This window comes from Cololabis saira, chromosome 21 (genome assembly GCF_033807715.1).
Source record: "Cololabis saira isolate AMF1-May2022 chromosome 21, fColSai1.1, whole genome shotgun sequence".
Lineage (NCBI taxonomy): Eukaryota > Metazoa > Chordata > Actinopteri > Beloniformes > Belonidae > Cololabis > Cololabis saira.
Window position 1 is genome coordinate 6,814,763 of NC_084607.1, and position 22,183 is coordinate 6,836,945.

The 22,183-nt window shown below is 44.6% G+C and overlaps 1 protein-coding gene across 2 annotated transcripts in view; it reads left to right on the forward strand.

Moving 5' to 3' along the window:
• The window catches only part of stx1b (syntaxin 1B), a 44,493-nt gene that overhangs the window by 8,817 nt on the left and 13,493 nt on the right, over window positions 1-22,183 (forward strand). For both annotated transcript variants that reach the window (XM_061712690.1, XM_061712691.1), the window contains exons 2-4: window positions 13,438-13,512; window positions 15,798-15,897; window positions 18,249-18,323. In XM_061712690.1, coding sequence (XP_061568674.1) covers window positions 13,438-13,512; window positions 15,798-15,897; window positions 18,249-18,323 — 250 coding nt within the window. The remainder of the gene's footprint in view (window positions 1-13,437; window positions 13,513-15,797; window positions 15,898-18,248; window positions 18,324-22,183) is intronic.

The window sequence follows — 22,183 nt, forward strand, 5'->3', positions numbered from 1 at the left end:
TTTCTAACTTGTCTGCACACATATATTAATGGTTAATACCGTGTTGGTAAAAACCTAAGGCATATATATACCAGTATATATATATATATGCATTTTTAATATATAATATATATAATATATATTTTAATATATCATATATTTATTCTATTAATATATATATATATATATATATATATATATATATATATATATATATATATATATATATATACATATATATATATTTCTTTTTTTTATATATGTATATTTTTTTTTTTATTATTATTATTAGGCTCAGAAATACTCAAATAAACACCTACTGATATGCATTTTGCCCAAATGATTTGGGATGAAACGCATAACTAACGATAGAATCTATGTGACCGGCAAGTGGTTTTTTAAGGCAAGTGGGGGGGCAGCAAATTTGTAGGGGGCAAATTTGCCACCCCTGGCCCCCCCCTGGTGGCGCCACTGCTACCGACGCCAGAGGTCCGGGTCCGGTCTGGCCCGGTCCGGTCCGGAACAGCCCCCCCCCCCGCCAGACTCGGTTCTCCTTCAGATTAAAGTCAAACAGACAGAAGCTCTGAGCCGTGATGCAGAGGACGTGCAGGGCGTCGCCACGGCGACTGCAGGCCATGGAGAGTGCTGCATCACTCCGGTACCACAAAACCGGTAGACGCGGTACCAGATCCACACTACGGTGGCGCGTCCGTCAGTCTGAGAGCCTGGGCGTGTGTGTGTGTGTGTGTGTGTGTGTGTGTGTGTGTGTGTGTGTGTGTGTGTGTGTGTGTGTGTGTGTGTGTGTCCTGGGGGCCATCTGCCGACCCAGTCAAGGGCAAACGCAGCGTTCGGGTCGGCGACCCTCGGTCAGGGTGTCCCCCCCCTGCTGCTTTGTCCAAAAATGCTACCTAATAGTTTTCTACCTTTGTAGAGCTACAATTTTACTGTGTTTTACTCCCTAAACCACTTCCTTTTCCCCCAAGTGGTGCTTGTCTCTTGCCAGGCCGTCATTGTAAATAAGAATGTTTTTAATGACCTGCCTGGTTAAATAAAGGCCAATGACTGAATTAATATCAAATAAAGCCATAGAATTTTTCTCTTTTTTGTATAATATTCACAAAGTTTAATGCAATTCATGTCATGGGTCGTGTATTTTGAAGGATCAAATACTCAACATCCCATTTTATCAATTTTACATGGTGCAAGAAATTATGGGCGTGGCAATCAAACTTTGAAAATCGACTGTGTGCAGAACCTCAAAGTAGCATTTCTGGACGGGTAGCATGGAGCGACAGAACACCGGTCCGTCAGCCCCCCCCAGAACCCCCCAGAACCCCCAGAACCAGAACCCCCAGCAGCTGCAGGTCCTGGTGCCGAGCTGACACTGAGCCCCCCCCCATGTCACGTGTAAAACGTGTAAAACGTGTTCGTTGATGCGTTTCCTACAAACCATCCATGTCCTGCTAATGAAGGTAGACAAGAATACACACACACACACTCCCGTGTGTGTGAGCCGCCTGGTCACATGACGGTCATGTGATCTGTGGCAGCCCTGCCCCCCCTCCCTCTCCCCCTGTCAGCCTGCAAGGGAGGCTTTTAATTCGTTTACTGACTCAGCCAATCAGACGGCAGCTCGGTATCGTCGGTCAGCGCCGAGCTGATGGGAATCAGGCGAGACAGTGAGGTCACGCTGAGGTCATGATGATGTCATAATGATGTCATGCTTTTTTTTTATTAACATACAGTACAAACAACAACAAAAGACATCAGGTTACAGTGATATGTATCTAGGTGTCTGTGTGTGTGTGTGTGTGTGTGTGTGTGTGTGTGTGTGTGTGTGTCTGTGTGTGTGTAAATAATATAATGAAAGTAAATAAATAAATAGATAATTATCATATAGAGTGATATAATATAGCATGATATAATATAAAGTAATATATGTAATACTATAGTAGCATGTAATAATATAATAATATCCTAATATAACATAATCATTTTTATAATATTATAATATATAACAAAATGATATCACCATACTATAATACAGCCTTTCTCAACCTTTTTTAAGTCATGACACCTTTCAAAAGTGAATAAAATCTCACGACACCCCAGAGTAAAATATAATTAAAAACCACACTGCATCGCTGTAAATGCATATGACGCGCACGTACGGTGTGCGGCGCCGCGTAGCCTACGGCGTACCCTATGCTGTAGACTCTGCGTCGATTTAACACGGAACCATAATTCAGGCTTCACTTTGAACGGCCGGTTCACACCGACGTCCAGCGGTTTGAGTTCCTTCATCAGACCTCCCGGAATAACAGCAAGCACAGCCTTCATATTTTTCACTTCTTTTTTTACATTGTCTGTGATATGTGCGCGCATAGTGCACAGCGATGGTGATGTGTGGAAAAAAACACCGGGTTACCTTACATAGACCTGCCTCAGCCACTCTATCATCATCCTTTCATCCATCCAGCCCTTTTCATTTGCCTTTATAATGACTCCGGCTGGAAAAGTCTCTTTAGGCAAAGTCTTTCTTTTAAAAATCACCATAGTTTCTGTCCATCAGCGTGCAGGCAAGCACAACAGTGAACGATGACTTCTCATCGTCACCGTGCTGGTCCCCGTCCTCTCCACCGTGTGATTCACCGGGATGTCGAAAGTCAGCTGGTCTCTAATGATGATGGTCTCTAACACGTCCGCAAATCACGGGCAATTCACGCCCCCCCCTTTCCCCTTTAACTTCTAATGGTGGCCTCAATTACGTCCGCCTTACAATAATACAATGGGCGCATTGCGTCATTGGGCGCGCGGCACATTTAAAAAAAAGACGTTTGTCTGCACCTAATGGTCGTCAAAATACGGTATCTTATTTATTTATTCATTCATAGGCAAAAAGAATGTATGTATGTATGCATTCATATATTTATATATGAAATGTCAGAATAGGTCATTTTTTGGTGACACCCCTAAAGCAGTCAAAGGACACCCCAGGGTGCCGCGACACCCCTGTTGAGAAAGGCTGCTATAATATATAACAATATAATAATACTATGATATAACATCCCATGAGATCTCATAACATAATATAATAATAATATAAAACAATATATCATGATAATGCCAAGAATAATTATTAGATTTAGAATTGGTTATATATATGATGATATGATGATGTCATGCTGATTTGTCCAAACCAGAGAAATTATTTCTAACAAAACCTAACGACGCCATATTTTATTCTCAATAGAACACAAACGTGAGAGATTTAAAGAGGACCTATTATGGCATCTAATACCTATTTCAAACAGGCCTTGAATGTCTTAAAAACAAGCTTTTGATTGTTTTTGCTAAATAAATTAGAAATTCAGCCTCTAAACCATGTCTTTATCTTCCCATTCTCTAACCCAGTGTCTCCCAACCTGGGGTCCGGGCCCCCCCTGGGGGGGCGCAAAACTTTGTCTGCTTTGAAATTATGCAGTTGTAAAAATTATATTTACGAATAAGTCATTCATAAGACATTGTTAGGAATAATTTATGAATGTCTTGAATATTATTTGTGTTTTCTATACACTGGTGACAAACACAGGAAATTATTTCATTCCTTATTATTATATCATTACTCAACATTTAATTTACTCCAACAGGTTGTTAAAGAAAAATGTTAAAAAAAATGTTGGTCTCATATTAAATGAGACATTTTTCAGAAATATTTTTATGTCCTTTTATGTCCTTTTGTGCGTATTTTATACATTGGTGACATTGGAGAAAAACAAAGTCATTTGTATAGAGAGTAAACCAAAGAGAAATGCATAAAAAAAACATAATTAATGTTCATTTTTTTCAATTAAAGACTATTTTGCTGCTAGTACGTACGGGTCGGGGGCCTGGCTGGTCTTAGACACAAGTAGGGGGGGAACAAGGAAAAAAGGTTGGGAACCACTGATCTAACCTCATTATCTATGCAGGATTCTGAGTGGGCGGGGCTATGATAATGAGGCTCTGTGCTGATTGGCTGCCTGAGGAGTTAGTTGTGGGCGTGGTTTCACGCATCGGAGGCAACCGATGTAAATCGCTCAGTCGTTACTGATGAGGCATTGTGACACCGTGGCTGACGTGAAAATCCAGCGTCCTAGCCCCTGCAGGGTCGACACCTTTGAACAGACTTGAACCACGGGAATGCCATATGACGAAGTTCCTGACTGACTAATATGTTAATACCAACTCATTTGGCCACAGACTTGAATCACGAGAACACCATATGGGGTAATTTACAACTTAGTGACAGTCATGACAAATGCCCGATAACAGCATTTGGCCACAGATCACATCTGACTGTAAATGGATTTTGTCTCTCACTTGGCTTGTCTATTCCTGCCTTTTGTACTTTGAACTTACTATATAAAAAGTCATGATTCCAACCACTCTGGGTCAGCACACCAACCCAGACATGCGCTGCGTAGGTCTGCTCACCGCCGGCTCACTGAATAAAACTCACTACACCACAGCGGACTTCTGAACTGGATTTTATATTATTCTTCAACATTACGTAACGACGGGAGCAGATTCTGAACGGCTCGTAAATCCACATCACTCTGGACGGCTCATCCCTCTTTAAGGTGGAACGTTTGACCCCTAGCCCCGGAGGTAGGGGGGCGTGTCAGAGTTGTTGGCTAGTTGTGGGCGGGGCAGTCACAGGTGGGCGTGTCCAACCTGGTTCACCTGGGTCCCCTGGCAGGTCCGGCTCACCTGGCTCCCCGTCACAGGGGCCTCCGGGTCACGTGACTCAGCTGGCTGACCTGCTGAGGTCACGCTGAGGTCACGCTGCACCACAGAGAGGAGGATTCTGGGTCGATTCCTCGTCTCGGACCTGAATCTGTGTCACATACCAGGGATCTGGGTCGTAGTAGCTGCGGCTCCCCGGGGACAGGAAGTGGAACCAGGACGCCTCGGAGATGCAGGAAACGGGGCTCCTACACACAAACACACAAACACAAACACAAACACACGCACACACACACACACACACACACACTTTTCATAACTGGACGTAACTGTTAAACGTGTGATTCTCTCTAAGATGTGGGAGTGGCGGGTGACATGTCCCACAGATCCAGACCCTGGTGGTCTGTAGAGGACCTGCAGGTCTGGATCTGGACCCTAGTGGTCTGTAGAGGACCTGCAGGTCTGGATCAGACTCCTGCAGGCGGAGCTTCACACTTGCAGATGCTCTTCTGACTCCTCCCCCTCCCTGTCTATTACCAGACCCTTGAAAGCAGCTTTTTCTTCCCTTTCTACTTCTCTTTTATCATCGTATCATTGTCCCTCAGGCATCCTCTCATGAAAGAACACGTCTGAACGTGTATTTATAGACACAAGTACAGAAAGAAGTGTGTGTGTGTGTGTGTGTGTGTGTGTGTGTGTGTGTGTGTGTGTGTGTGTGTGTGTGTGTGTGTGTTTATTTTCATACCTAATTAGGACATTTATAGTAGCTGTACCAACACACCAAAACAGTCTGGAGGTACCGTAAGACTTGTAGTCAAGACCGCCTAAACCGAGACCAAGACACTACCAAGACCAGAGAGTATGAAGACCAGGACTAGACCAAAACCAAGACCAAGTCAAGACTAGTTCAGCTCAAGACCAACAGAAACCTAGTAATGTCCTGATCCTGCGTGATTGTAGAACATCATCCTGGTTCAGCTAGTTTCCATATGAGCTTGTATTCATCCATCCATCCATCTTCTTCCGCTTATCCGTTCCCGGGTCGCGGGGGCAGCAGCCTCAGCAGAGATGCTCAGACTTCCTTCACCCCAGACAATTACTCCAGCTCTTCCTCCAGCTCTTCCGAGGGGAGTCCGAGGCGTTCCCAGGCCAGCCGAGAGACATAGTCTCTCCAGCGTGTCCTGGGTCTTCTCCGGGGTCTCCTCCCGGAGGGACATGCCTGGAACACCTCCCTAGGGAGGAGGGACATGCCTGGAACACCTCCCTAGGGAGGCGTCCAGGAGGCATCTGGTACAGATGCCCAAGCCACCTCAGCTGACTCCTCTCAATGTGAAGGAGCAGCGGCTCGACTCCGAGCTCCTCCCGGGCGACCGAACTCCTCACCCTATCTCTAAGGGAGCGTCCAGCCGCCCTGCGGAGGAAACTCATCTCTAAGGGAGCGTCCAGCCACCCTGCGGAGGAAACTCATCTCGGTCGCTTGTATCCGCGATCTTGTCCTTTCGGTCACTACCCAAAGTTCATGACCATAGGTGAGGGTAGGGGCGTAGATTGACCGGTAAATCGAGAGCTTCCCCTTTCGGCTCAGCTCCCTCTTCACCACGACGGTCCGGTACATCGACCGCATAACTGCGGACGCTGCACCGATCCGTCTGTCAATCTCACGCTCCATCGTTCCCTCACTCGTGAACAAGACCCCGAGATACTTGAACTCCTCCACCTGAGGCAGGACTTCTCCACCCACCCGGAGAAGGCACGCCACCCTTTTCCGATGGAGAACCATGGCCTCGGTTTTGGAGGTGCTGATTCTCATCCCTGCCGCGTCGCACTCGGCCGCAAACCGCCCCAGCACATGCTGAAGGTCCCGGTCTGATGAAGTGTGGCGACTGCACTACCGCTATTTCTACACTATTGGAGGATTGACTCCAGTGCTTTTAAGGATTGACACGACTACTAACTAGTCCCAAAGTCCTCTAGCAGAATAACCAGCTCCAACACCCCCCTCCACCTCAGAAAAGGAATGAATAGTAAATGTTACTGATTTAAATTGCACTGAATTTGGAGGTGAAACCTGAATTTTAAATATTAAAGATTGAAATTACATTATTTACCATTATAGTAATCAGATTAGACCGAAGGACTGGTGATACCAGATTCTGTTACCTCGGTGTCTAACGGCATCTCAGTTATCCGAGTTTGAGACCTGGAGAGACCCAGAGACCCGAGACAAGACCAGGACCAAAGACTGTCCAGACCGAGACAAGACCAGGACCAAAGACTGTCCAGACCGAGACAAGACCAGGACCAAAGACTGTCCAGACCTCGTGGTGGTGCGTTCAGGGCCTCGTGGTGGTGCGTTCAGGGGCTCGTGGTGGTGCGTTCAGGGCCTCGTGGTGGTGCGTTCAGGGCCTCGTGGTGGTGCGTTCAGGGGCTCGTGGTGGTGCGTTCAGGGCCTCGTGGTGGTGCGTTCAGGGCCTCGTGGTGGTGCGTTCAGGGCCTCGTGAGAGGCTGGGAGCTCTGGGCCTCATGACAGGTGGACTGTGGGCGGAGCCAGAGATCCCGGAGGATTATGGGTAGCCTGGATCGCTGCAGGGCAGCTCAGTGTTACCACACAGACACAGCGTGTGCATTCATGCGTGAAACACACACACACACACACACACACACACACACACACACACACACACACACACACACACACACCTGAGGTCACATCCTGATTTAAGTCTGGCTGACATGAGAGGGAGGAGAAACGAGGGAAGGGAAGGATGACCGTAAAACTGGATATGGAGGAAGTGTGAGAGCGAGACGAGAGGAGGAGAGTTAATCTGGAAAAAGGTGACAGGAGTCGCTCAAACCGCCTTAAACCACAAAACAGCAAGATACCATGAAAGCGAGGAGCAAAACAAACAAAGAAAAGCTTGGCTTTAATCCCTGAATTATACCAGCCTACCTTAAGAACATATAAATAACTGGTCCACCGGTCCTAACCGGTCCTAACCGGTCCTAACCAGTCATAACCAGTCATAACCGGTCCTAACCGGTCCTACCGGTCCACCGGTCTACCGGTCCACCGGTCCACCGGTCATAACCGGTCCTAACCGGTCCTACCGGTCCTAACCAGTCCCAACGGCTCTAACCGGCCCTAACGGTCCTACCTGGACCGGTTCCGTCCAGGTAGGACCGGATTGTTTGAGGAGGTCATCTGGGCCTCTGTTGTCAGGTCCAGTTCTCCCCCCGCGATGCCTTCAGGGCCCGCGTGGCCAAACACACACATGCAGGCTGGAACCAGACGTGGGGGGGTTCCGGGGGGGTCCAGCCCGTCCCCAGCAGAACCGGCGCCGCCGCTGCAGCTGAACTTCACCTCCTTTTAATAATAATAATAATAATAATGAATTTAATTTAAATAGATTGATAGTGCTATAAAAGAGTCTGGATCTCTCTCAATTTAAAAAAAAAGAATAAAATAAAAAATTATTAAATTATGTCTCTTATTAAATTTTTTATATACCAATACCTGATTAAGGGATGTCCCGATACTATTTTTTTCACACCGAGTACGAGTATGAGTATTTTAATTTGTGTACTCGCCGATACCGAGTACCGATCCAATAATTCTATCACAAAAATAACTAGGCTAAAAATGCAATGAAAAATGCAATGAATTAGAAGACAGGTTTGATTTGCAACAGAATTTCAATTTTAAACAAAATTCAGCCTGCCGCGCTTTCCTCCACTTTAGTCTCATCGCAGGTACATCAACTGCACATGTGCGGTGCTTCACCTGAAGCCTCCGTGTGAAACAACATAAACAATCAAATAGAATTTAAAAAACAGGCTTAATGAATGAATGAATGAATGGTTTATTTCGGACAGAATACATTGAGACATTTACATGTTCATTTCACAAATAAAATAAAAGGTAAATAGAAATGTCTGAAAAAGGAGTAGGCTGAAGCCAAGGGCTTATTATAGCCTATCCTGTGCAGTGTATATCATTCACATAATATGGCATCCGGTGGATGATAATACACAAATAAGAAAAGAAATATATAAAAAGAAAACAAAGAGAAACTGTCATTGCATTATGTTATATAAAAATAGTAATACCAATAATGCAAAAAGGGGTATATAGTGGTGCTATTTTCATATTAATCTATAATAGGCTATACCAACATAATTAACAGATTTCTTTATAACTGTTTATCCTTTTATATTTAAACATTTTTTTGAAAACATAAATTGAGGTGCACATTCTTAACTCCTTATCACAGCAATTCCACAATTTGACATCTTTCACGGAAACACAGTTTTCTTTACTTTTGGTTCTTCCCCATGCCTTCTTAAACATACCTGTGTTCCTTAGTTCATATTTACTGTTGTGGATTTGGAACAGCCTCTGAGAACATCTTGGGAGGAGATTATGATGTGCTTTATATATAATCAATAAGGTTTGAAGGTTAACTGGTGGTATCGGAGGATTTTTGCGAGTACGAGTATATGAGGGCAGTATCCCTGATGTATTATTTTTATAAGAATATATTTGTATCTAGGAAATCTGAGGAGGTCTCAGGGGTTTATTGTGTGTTTTTTTCTTAGTTAGGTTATAAGGTTATTATACTGTATGTATATGTATTATATGTGTAATTTATAGTTGTTTTGCTGTGTGACTGGGCCCCCATTTCATAAGCTACAGTAGCTTCTGGGGAGTCCCATTTTACAAACCTCAATTGATTGATTATTATCTGTATTTGTGTTTTTTAATTATTTGTAAATAAACTCTAAACTAAATTTATAATGCACTTTCCATTCAGTGAATCTCAAAGTGCTACAGCATTCAAGGCAAGAAAATCAACACAAAGCAGCAGTATCGTCACTAAAACGTAAAAAAGTCATTAAAAAAATCATAAAAATCAATGGCAAATCATAGATCATAGCTTCATCATAGATCTATCCACCCTCCCATTCTTCTTTCTTTCCACCTATCCATCCATCCATTCATCCACCCATCCATCCATCTATCCATCCATCCATCCACCCATCCATCCACCCATCCATCATCCTCCCATCCATCCATCCATCCATCCATCCATCCATCCATCCATCCATCCATCCTTCCATCCTTCCTTCCTCTCTTCTTGGAGGTTTACGGAGTTGCTAACGGAGGAATGTATTGACGGAAAAGTCCAAGTACAACCACCAACTGGCTTTGTTTCTTACAAATATACAAGTTTATAAAGTAAAATGTTTTTAAATTCCTCACAAATAAGTAAGTCAGGATGTAAAGCTTCCACTCGTTTATTTTAGACATATTTTTCTTATTGAGATGTTGATATTTCGGCCAACAACGTCTGACTGAACACCTAAGGTAGAAGAGGCCGCAGCAAGAATCTCCCATCAGCCCCTGCTTCTGTGGCGAGGCGGGGAACCTTTATGAGGCAGATAACCTGTGACAGGCGTCACGGCGACACAAAGACTCTGTGTTTGTTCCTGAGCTGCTGACGGCAGCAGCTGATTGGTCCACGGAGGCAGCGCAGGCTTATCGCCTGGAAGCAGACATGTCCGTCTCCCATGATGCTCGGCGGCTGTTTGTGCTGAGACTGAGAACTAAGTTCCCCCCTGATCCTTCCTTCCTTCCTTCCTTCCTTCCTTCCTTCCTTCCTTCCTTCCTTCCTTCCTTCCTTCCTTCCTTCCTTCCTTCCTTCCTTCCTTCCTTCCTTCCTTCCTTCCTTCCTTCCTTCCTTCCTTCCTTCCTTCCTTCCTTCCTTCCTTCCTTCCTTCCTTCCTTTCATCCATTCTTCCATCCATCACCTGGGTTTGTTCAGGAATCCTCTCAAAAAGGAGACAAGCAGCTAATGGCTAGCCGCTCAGTAGCCACCCTTCTTCTTCCTCTCAGTACGGAGCTCTGGTTGTGGCGTTGGCCTGCCGTCCGAATTAGTTTGGAGTTGTAGAGGCAGTTTAGTAAAAAAGTCAAAGTAATTTTTACTAAATACTCAAAATCTCCACCCTCCATAACTGCACTTAAAGGTATTCTCCCTGATCTGGAAGAGCTAGCAAGAATTTTGAAAGAGGCACCTCTAAGCCCCGCCCATTCGGTCCGAATGATACGGATTGGTCCAGGTCCAGGAAGGGAAAGAACCAATCAGATGTCTTCATTTTAAACCACGCCCCCCCGCCCTGTCCCATGCGCGCACTCGCTTCCAGCTTCCCCCGTGTCCACTTCCCACGGGTCCTCCTGGGCTCACAGTGTCCCAGTGTAACCCCCTCCCTCCCCTCTGCCACGGAGCCCAGTAGTTATTTCCAGAGCGGGTCGGTCCCGCTGTGTGTGACCGGGGAGCAGAGCCGTTAGTCCGCTGCTGCTGCTGCTGCAGGACTCTCTGCCCAGCAGCAGCAGCCCGCGGGGACACGAAGAGCCGCCGCAGCTCTGGCTCGGAAGCTGTATGGGGTCCGTGGGGATGTAGGCGTCTCCATCACGGCGAGAGCGGAGAGCGCCGGTGCACGGCACGGCAGCGCGGCTGGCGGAGCGCTGCGGTGCCGTGCAGGCTCTGTTGCCACAGCTACGCCGTAGGGTACGCCGTAGCCTACGCCGTAGGCCTCGCTTACAGGTGAATGAGACATGGGGTAGTTTTGCTGTAAATGTGCTGTCCAAAATGTTTAATAATCGTATGTGCGTTCGTGTTTGTGGGGGCGTGGCTTTGGACGGAGCGCTCGTGGGTGGGGGCGGGGGGGGGCGGGGCTTAGAGGAAGCGCCACTTTCAAATCTTGCTAGCTCTAGGAAGTTGCATAGAATAACTTTAATAATGTTGCTAGCGTACCAAGGTATCAACACAAATTTTACGTTATTTCATTCATGACGTAGATGCTAACATCATTGGCCCGATGCCAACAAGTTTGTGGTTTCCCTTGACACCGTCCTGACCAATCACAGGGCAGCAGGGGGCGTGACAATAGCCTCACCTGATTGGTTAATCTTTTTATTATTCCACTCATCTCGGCCTCCTCACAGACAACAGGGTGCAGTACCATGTTGTCACCACATGGCATTTATGGGGGCGCTGTTTCAAACATCATTAAACGCTGAATAATGAATGAAGAGAGACGAGATGACAGAGCCGCAGAAGGACGTAAACCGTTAAAAAAGTATTTTATAAAATGATGGTTATATTCTGAAAAAGTGAGAAAGCCTGGCTTCCCTTGACCGCAAGAAGACTCAGCTGGTTATTAGTTAATATAAATAGCTCCTCTCTGTATTTGGAGGATAGTGAGTCAAGAAAGTGATTCATGCATTTGATTGATTGGTTGTTTGATTTGTTTCAAAATATGATGGTTTTCATTTTTTATTGGTTTATGTGTCATTTATTGTCAAGGGGCGGGAATAACTGAAACAGGATCGAGTTTGTGGCAGGATTGGGGAGCAATGGGCGAGAGAGAGGGAGAGAGAGAGAGAGAGAGAGAGAGAGAGAGAGAGAGAGAGAGAGAGAGAGAGAGAGAGAGAGAGAGAGAGAGAGAAAGAGTTGTCTACTGCTACTGCTGCTACTACTACTGCTACTACTACTACTACTAGTACTACTACTACTACTACTACTACTACTGCTGCTACTACCACTACTACTACTACTACTACTACTGCTACTACTACTACTACTACTACTACTACTACTACTACTACTACTGCTACTGCTACTACTACTGCTACTGCTTCTAATATTGCTACTACTGCTGCTACTGCTACTGTTACCACTACTACTACTACTACTACTACTACTACTGATTTTACAAGTAGAAAATTAAGTAAAAGCTGCGTAGCTCTGACGGAGAAGCGGCAAACAATCAGTGCCAGCGTCCTCTCCAGTCGTGCGTCAATTCCCACTCTGAGCATCTGAACCAGGACCAGGACCTGGATTCTTTTCATTTCCATCATTCTGGTTTGGACCTGCTGCTGTGTTTGGATCACTTCCTGTCACATGACCCGGTTTCAGCTCGTCTTCAGCTGTCACTCACATGTGTCCCTGCTACTACTGCTGCTACTGCTGCTACTGCTACTAATATTCCTACTACTACTGCTGCTACTACTACTACTACTGCTACTACTACTACTGCTGCTACTACTACTACTACTGCTACTACTACTGCTACTACTGCTGCTACTGCTACTACTACTGCTACTACTACTACTACTGCTACTACTGCTGCTACTCCTACTACTACTGCTACTACTACTACTACTACTACTGCTACTACTACTGCTACTACTGCTGCTACTGCTACTACTGCTGCTACTACTACTACTACTGCTGCTACTCCTACTACTACTGCTACTACTTCTGCTGCTGCTACTACTACTGCTACTACTAGTACTACTACTACTACTACTACTAATACTGCTACTACTGCTGCTACTACTACTACTGCTACTACTACTACTACTACTACTACTACTGCTACTAATACTGCTACTACTGCTGCTACTACTACTAATACTGCTACTACTGCTGCTGCTACTGCTGCTACTATTACTACTGCTACTACTACTACTGCCATTTAGCATTTAGCTTCTGTTTGTCTATATTGATCTGATCTGAGAGTCAATGTCAAAAAGTCAAAAATTCTGGAGTTTTTTGTGGAGTTTTTCCGTCCTGCCATCGTGACCCTGACGCCGTCGCTCAGCGAGCCTCAGCTAAATTTATCTCCACCATCTCGGTTTACGGCTCACCCGCTCTTCTCTGTGTGCAGGCTAAGGACAGCGATGACGATGAGGAGGTGGTGCAGGTCGACAGGGACCACTTCATGGACGAGTTCTTTGAGCAGGTGAGGCATCGCCGTCGGGGTCTGGGAGGATTCAGGCGGCTCCGCTGGCCGTTTACTCGCAGGTCCTAGGGTCGCCACCTTTCAGAAATAGAAATAAGGGACGCCCCGATTTCAGCAGCGCAGGCGCCAAAAAAAAGGGACATCCCCAAAACTTCTAAACTGCATAGAAATGTATTTAAAGTGCCCTAATAGCATTGAACTTGCATGACTGTACAGACAGCCAACCATACTAGCAGCTGAAATAGGTCCACATCAGCCAAGATGTATAATATGTATAATAAATGCTACAGGTGAAGGTTGGAAAATTTGAATATGATGTAAAAGTTAATTTATTTCAATAATTCAAATTAAAGGGTGAAACTAATACATTACATAGTCTCATGACATGCAACGCAAGATATGTTAAACCTTTATTTGTTATAATTTTGATGATTGAATTGTTTATTGATTTCATAAAATATTCTAATTTTTTGAGATTTTTTATTTGGGGTTTTCATAAACTGTGAGCCATTATCATCAAATTATAACAAATAAAGGGTTGAAATATCTCACTTTGAATGTAATGGGAAATAATATATTTGTTTCACCTTTAGTTGAATTTACTACAAATGTTTTGCAATATATTCAAATTTTCCGACCATCACCTGTATATTATGACAATAAATAAGAGCATAATATATTTCCGTATTGGTTCAATACGGAACGCAACTTTTAATTCCCAATTACGGAACAATTCCGTATTTCAAGGGACAGGTGGCGACCCTAACAGGTCCTGCTAAGAGAGAAAAATGTGTCTCACAGCCAACTGAAGGTGAACTAAAAGTCATAGAAAAATCCCCAAAGTGACTTCAGAGTCGCCTCAGAGGCAGCAGACTGATAACGGTGATAAGGGGTTCCCCGGTCACGCTTGCAGGGGCCTAACAGATGGCGCATGAGTCAGGCTTGCAACGAAACATCGACCGCGGCGGGCAGAGAAATGTCCCGTCGCTACGGGCAACACACCCTTGAGTGTGGTTGAAGCCTCACATTTGACCTGTCTGAGTTACAGAGTTACAGGCGTATGACGCCAATATAATGTTCACTAACTTCAGGACGAGTAGAGTAACGCCAACATGACTTCAAAGTTCCAGTAATAACGTTGGCTTAATATTAGAGACATGCTATGATAATGCTAGCAACATGCTGTTTTTTAACAACTTATATATTAATGGTTAGTACCATAATATTGCAAAACCTTTTTAAAGTCGCTCATAGACATTTTAAGATTTTTGTGTAGGTGTGTGTGAGTGTGTGTGTGTGAGAGTGTGTGTGAAGAGCACGTCCTGCTCAATGATATGAATTATGTCATGCTGCAGTAATGTTAGCATAAAGTTAGCAACATGCTAAAATTATAGTAGCATAATATTCAAGACGTACTACAATAATGTTAGCATAATGTTAGCAACATGCTAAAATTATAGTAGCATAATATTCAAGATGTTGTCAATCAATTCAATGTCAGCATCTTGTCAGGGATTTGCTAAACCCATGTTAGCATCTTGTCAGGGACATGCTAAACTCATGTTAGCATATGGTCAGGGACATGCTAAACTCATGTCAGCGTCTTGTTAGCAACATGCTAAACTCATGTCAGCATATTGTTAAGGATTTTCTAAACTCATGTTAGCATCTTTTCAGGGAAATGCTAAACTCATGTTAGCATCTTGTCAGGGACATGCTAAACTCATGTCAGCGTCTTGTTAGCAACATGCTAAACTCATGTCAGCATATTGTTAAGGATTTTCTAAACTCATGTTAGCATCTTTTCAGGGAAATGCTAAACTCATGTCAGCATCTTGTCAGGGACATGCTAAACTCATTTCAGCATCTTGTTAGCGACTTGCTAAACTCATGTTAGCATCTTGCCAGGGATTTTCTAAACCCATGTTGGTATCTTGTCAGGGACATGCTAAACTCATGTCAGCGTCTTGTTAGTGACATGCTAAACCCATAGTAGCGTCTGGTTAGGGACATGCTAAACTCATGTTAGCGTCTGGTCAGGGACATGCTAACTCATGTCAGCGTCTTGTTAGTGACATGCTAAATCCATAGTAGCGTCTGGTCAGGGATTTTCTAAACTCATGTTAGCATCTTGTCAGTGACATGCTACACTCATGCTAGCATCTTGTTAGCGACATGCTAACGCCCCACACGACCCTGGGTGGTGGTTTTTCTCGCCAGGCTGACCGGTTGAACTGCTGCTCATCCTTTCGTTGTGTTTGTTTGTTTGTTTGTTTGCTGCTCAGGTGGAGGAGATCCGAGGCTGCATAGAGAAGCTGTCGGAGGATGTGGAGCAGGTCAAGAAGCAGCACAGCGCCATCCTGGCCGCGCCCAACCCTGATGAGAGTAGGTATCATCACCGCCGTTTGTCGTGTTATTCTGGACTTCACTTTTAACGGAGTCCAGATCCAGACCTGCAGGTCCTCTACTGACCACTAGGGTCCAGATCCAGACCTGCAGGTCCTCTACAGACCACTAGGGACCAGATCCAGACCTGCAGGTCCTCTACAGACCACTAGGGTCCAGATCCAGACCTGCAGGTCCTCTACAGACCACTAGGGTCCAGATCCAGACCTGCAGGTCCTCTACAGACCACTAGGGACCAGATCCAGACCTGCAGGTCCTCTACAGACCACTAAGGTCCAGATCCAGGTTCTGCTTGTGCTGCTTTCTGCATGTTTTTATTTGCTGCATGATAAATGACATGTTTGTTTTGTTCTTCCATCCTTTCCTTGTTTCCTTGTTTCCATGTTTCCATGTTTCCTTGTTTCCTTCTTTTTCTTCTTTCCATCTTTCCTTGTTTCCTTGTTTCCATGTTTCCTTGTTTCCATCTTTCCTTGTTTCCATCTTTCCTTGTTTCCTTGGTTCCTTGTTTCCTTGGTTCCATGTTTCCTTGTTTCCTTGGTTCCATCTTTCCTTGTTTCCATCTTTCCTTGTTTCCATGTTTCCATGTTTCCTTGGTTCCTTCTTTCCATGTTTCCTTCTTTCCATGTTTCCTGGTTTCCATCTTTCCTTGTTTCCATGTTCCCTTGTTTCCTTGGTTCCTTGTTTCCTTGTTTCCTTGTCCCCCCCCCTCGTGTTTTCGTCCTGCATGCCGTGACGTCGCTCCTGCCTGCCGTAGTTGTGCATGAAGACGCGTTAATGTACCTGAGGCCTGAGGACAGGTGAGTATGAACCTGGACACGGCGCTCGGGGGCGGGGCTAATACATCGCCAGATCTTGTACCGACCTGATTAAAAGTTTGGGTCCCGGGTCGGAGTCGGAGCCGGTTCAGGACCAGTACCGGCTCTGACCACCGGGGGGGCCGAACCAGTACCTTCTCTCGGTTCTGGGGGTTTCTGGCTGAGTGATGCATGATGGGAGTTGTAGTTCTGCCTGGTTTCGTACCTTCACCCACATGTTAAACTCATGTCAGCATCTTCAAGGAGGAGGAGAAGGAAGAGGAGGATGAAGAGGAGGAGGAAGGGGATGAGGAAGAGGAGGAAGAAGAGGAGGAAGAAGAGGAAGAAGAGGAGGAGGAAGAGGGGGAGGAGCAAGAGGAGGAAGAGGGAGAGGAGGAGGAAGAGGATGAGAAGGAAGAGGAGGAGGAAGAGAAGGAGGAGGAGGAAGAGGATGAGGAGGGAGAGGGAGAGGAGGAGGAAGAGGAGGAGGAGGAGAAATAGAAGGAAGAGGAGGCAGAGGAGGAAGAGGAGGAGGAAGAAGAGGAGGAAGGAGGAAGAGGAGGAGGAGGAGAAATAGAAGGAAGAGGAGGCAGAGGAGGAAGAGGAGGAGGAAGAAAAGAGGAAGAGGAGGAGGAAGAGAACGAAGAGGAGGAGGAGGGAGAGGAGGGAGAGGAGGAGGAAGAAGAGGATGAAGAAGAAGAGGATGAGGAGGAGAAGGAGGAGGAAGAGAAGGAGGAGGAGGAAGAGTTGGGGCAGCAGCACTGCAGCATCGTAAATCTCCTCTGCTGCAGTTCCAACATGGAGAATCCAACATGGCCGCCGCTGCAGCTCCGTCTCCTCGTCTTCCTCCATCAGCTGAGTCAGAACCGGTTCATGAGGAGGTCTGGGTCTGATGCAGAACCAGAACCAGAACCAGAACCAGAACCAGAACCAGAACCAGGTCCCAGAACCAGGTCTCAGAACCAGAACCAGGTCAACTTTACAGCAGAAATAAACACATTTACAGTCTAAGACAGAAACCAGTTTTGGTCTCCATGGTTACGGTCCAGACGACCGGACGGGGGAGGTTTTATGAATCTCGTCAGGTGAAAGTATAGAAAGCCATAAATGTGTACAATTGTGGGCGTGGTTTGTTGGTGGTCGACTCCCAGTAGCTAACGGATTAGCAGAATACAGGACTGTCTCAGAAAATTAGAATATTGCAATAAAGTCCTTTATTTTCTGTAATGCAAAAATGTCATACATTCTGGATTCATTACAAATCAACTCAATTAGAATATTCTGGGAATCTTAATCTTAAACTGTAAGCCATAATCAGCAATATTAAAATAATAAAAGGCTTGCAATATTTCAGTTGATTTGTAATGAATCCAGAATGTATGACATTTTTGTTTTTTTAATTGCATTACAGAAAAATAAAGAACTTTATCACAATATTCAAATTTTATGAGACAGTCCTGTAATGTTGATGAATCCTGACGAGGTTTGTACGACAGCGTTTAACAACCGCACGGCTCTTCTCCTTCCTGTTCGCAGAGACCAAGCAGGAGTTGGAGGACCTCACAGCTGACATCAAGAAGACAGCCAATAAAGTTCGCTCAAAATTAAAAGGTACGACCGGCGAGTACAGTTGTGCTTTACGGCAGATGAGCTCAGGAGGCCGGGCTCCGATGAGGAGGTGGATTTAGGAAGAGTCTTTCTAGCCTGCGTTGATTCGTCACACTGATTCAGGGGTCACATAATCACCTTTATTTCTTCCAAGTCCCAACCCAAAGTCAGGAACTTTTGAGGCTAATTATGCTAACTAAAGTAAATTCACTTATTCTCTCTTTTTTTTTTTAACTCCTTATAAGTGTAGAGTGATAAACATTGGTTCTGGTGATAAAAGAAAGATAAAAACTTTAAAGGGGACCTATTATGGCATTTAATGTCTATTTTAAACAGGCCTTGAATGTCTTAAAAGAAGCTTTTGATGGTTTTTTCTATATAAATTAGAAATTCAGCCTCTGGGCCATGTCTTTATCTTTACTGTTTCTAACCTCATTATCTATGAGGGATTCTGAGTGGGCGGGGCTATGATAATGAGGCTCTGTGCTGATTGGCTGCCTGAATGACGCGATACACCGCTACGAAAAAATGGAGGAAGCTCCGGCCGGCGTTAAGCCTGAATTATGGTTCCGCGTTAAATCGACGCAGACCCTACACCGTACGATTTAACGCGGAACCATAAATCAGGCTTTACACTGTGTCATGACTGCATGCGATGCGAGCGAGCGTCAGCGACAAAATCAATTCCATTGCTTTATTTTCTATTGGACTGTCCTAACTGGCCGCAGCGACGCAGCGCTGCGCAGCGCGACGTGGCGTGACGTTTTGAGCTGAACATTTGTCGGACGTCCTGCTTCTATTTTCTTCATGTCGCTCGCGTTGAAAGCCGGTTGAAAGCGCTGTAGGAAACGGTCATGATGAGGAACGGCTGATCCAGTTAGTTGAAATGAGAAGTTATCTCTATGATACCTCCTCATTTCACTACAAAAACCTCAATAAAGTGGCAGCTGCTGGAGGGAGATGGACAGAGAGCGTCCGATGTCACGCAGTGTGATGTGATAGTCGGACGCTCTCATGCAGTTACATGGTTTTATAGTTGTGGGCGTGGTTTCACGCATTGGAGGCCAAACCTCTGCTCCTGTCGTGACGTCACGACAGGAGCAGAATCTGAACGGCGCGTAGATCCACATCACACTGGATGACTCATCCGGGCGGCTGTACAGACACTGCAGAATTTGGTTGCTTTCCTCCTTCTCTGAGTTGGCAGGCTGAGGGGAGACCACTTTATATACCGGTATGTTAAAGCAAGAGAAAAAGTGTTTTTCATAATAGGTCCCCTTTAATGACAAAACGTCTTAGGATTGGAATTTTAAGTTTGTTTTGTTATCAGACGCGTAACCTGTCAAAACATACCCGACGTGTTTGGATGGTGACGTCTTCATCAGAGGCGTCAGTGGCTGGGAGCGACGTGTAGAAATCAGCTGATGTGCACTGATTCTTTGGACTGTGTTACAGCTCTGAAATGTAAAAATGGATATTTATCAGTTAATGACATGAAGTCAACAAGTAAACAACGTACACTGATTTATTCTGTTAAGACATAAAAGAACGTTCACCATCAACATCCCCAACGTTCACCATAAACGTCCAAAATATTCACCATAAACGTCCAAAATATTCACCATAAACGTCCCAATATTCACCATAAACATCCCAAATATTCACCATAAACATCCCAAACATTCAACATAAACATCCCAAACATTCACCATAAACATCCCAAACATTCACCATAAACATCCAAAATATTCACCATAAACGTCCCAACATTCACCATAAACATCTTAAACATTCACCATAAACGTCCAAAATATTCACCATAAACGTCCAAAATATTCACCATAAACGTCCAAAATATTCACCATCAACATCCCAAACATTCATCATAAACATTCAAAATATTCACCATCAACATCCCAAATATTCACGTCCAAAACGTTCACCAAAATATTCACCATAAGTATCCCGTCAAAATTAGCTACAAACCGGTCACCCGGTCTGACCAGAGGACACCGCCGGACCGTGGTAACTGAACCACCAGGTCTGTTCTATCTATCTATCTATCTATCTATCTATCTATCTATCTATCTATCTATCTATCTATCTATCTATCTATCTATCTATCTATCTATCTATCTATCTATCTATCTATCTATCTATCTATCTATCTATCTATCTATCTATCTATCTATCTATCTATCTATCTATTTATATATCTATTAATGTATCTATTTATATATTTATGTCTTTATTTGTTTATCTATTTATTTATTTATTTATTTATTTATTTATTTATTTATTTATTTATTTATTTATTTATTTATTTATTTATTTATTTTTCTATTTATTAATTTTTCTATTTATGTATCTATCTATCTATCTATTTATTTATGTATTTATTTATTTATTTATTTATTCTGTTTCTTTAGCAAAGAAGTTATGACATTTCACTGAGCGCGTGATTTCACAGTGACCTTCAGCAGCATCAGAAGAAGAAAATATTCTCAAATTGTGGCATCAATTTATCAAAGCACGCGCTCGCACACACACACACACGCCGGCAACACACACACACACACACACACACACACACACACACACACACACACACACACACACACACACACACACACACACACACACACATACACACACACACACACGCACACACAGATAGAGGCCAGCCAAAGAGCTTGCAGCTACAAAAACACAGAGTCCATGTTGCGGCGGTGGTTCATGCGGGGGGTTCAAGGACATCGCTGCTTTAATGCGAACAGCCAGAGGATGGACTACACACACACACACACACACACACACACACACACACACACACACACACACACACACACACACACACACACACACACACACACACACACACGAACACACACACACACACACTGACTGTACAATGATGACTGGGTATGGCCGTGGTCCTGGAGATGAAGCTATAATTGGAACCCCCACAAGACAACACCCCCCCCTCACACACACACACACACACACACACCGACTGCTGCATCTCTTACTGTAGCTCTGAAACCCTCGGAGCGGTCGTGGGTACTCGGCCAGGCTCCGCCCCTTCTTGGACGGTTCTAGTTAGCATGTTTGACCGACTCCAGTTTGGAGGAAATCCTGGTTTTGTCCTCGACCTTTCAGGCGGTTTTCACACCTACAGACTGGAACCTGCTTTAAAGCAGCTCCAGGTGCTGTTTGTTCCATCAGGTGTGAAGTCAGGTGTCGCACTCGGATACGAATGATCGGACCTTGACCAGAAACAGGACCAAAAAAAGTATAGACTTACTTATTCTGCCTTCGGTGGTTTCAGAACATCACGTTCTTCTCTAGCCCTCGTCGCCACATCGTCACGTTAAGCTTCAGACTGCATACTAATCCACATGGGTTAGCTCTTTGCAGAACACAACAACCGATCTGCAAAGATACACGTCACAACAACCAATCTGCAAAGATACACCGTCACATCGACCGATCTGCAAAGATACACCGTCACAACAACCGATCTGCAAAGATACACCATCACCACAACCGATCTGCAAAGATACAAGTCACAACAACCGATCTGCAAAGCTACACCGTCACAACCGATCTCCAAAGATACACCATCACCACAACAGATCTGCAAAGATACACCATCACCACAACCTATCTGCAAAGATACACCATCACAACAACCGATCTGCAAAGATAAAACATCACAACCAGTTTGCAAAGATACACCATCACAACAACCGATCCGCAAAGATACACCATCACAACCGATCTGCAAAGATACACTGTCACAACAACTGATCTGCAAAGATACACCTTCAAAACCGATCTGCAAAGATACAACGTCACAACAA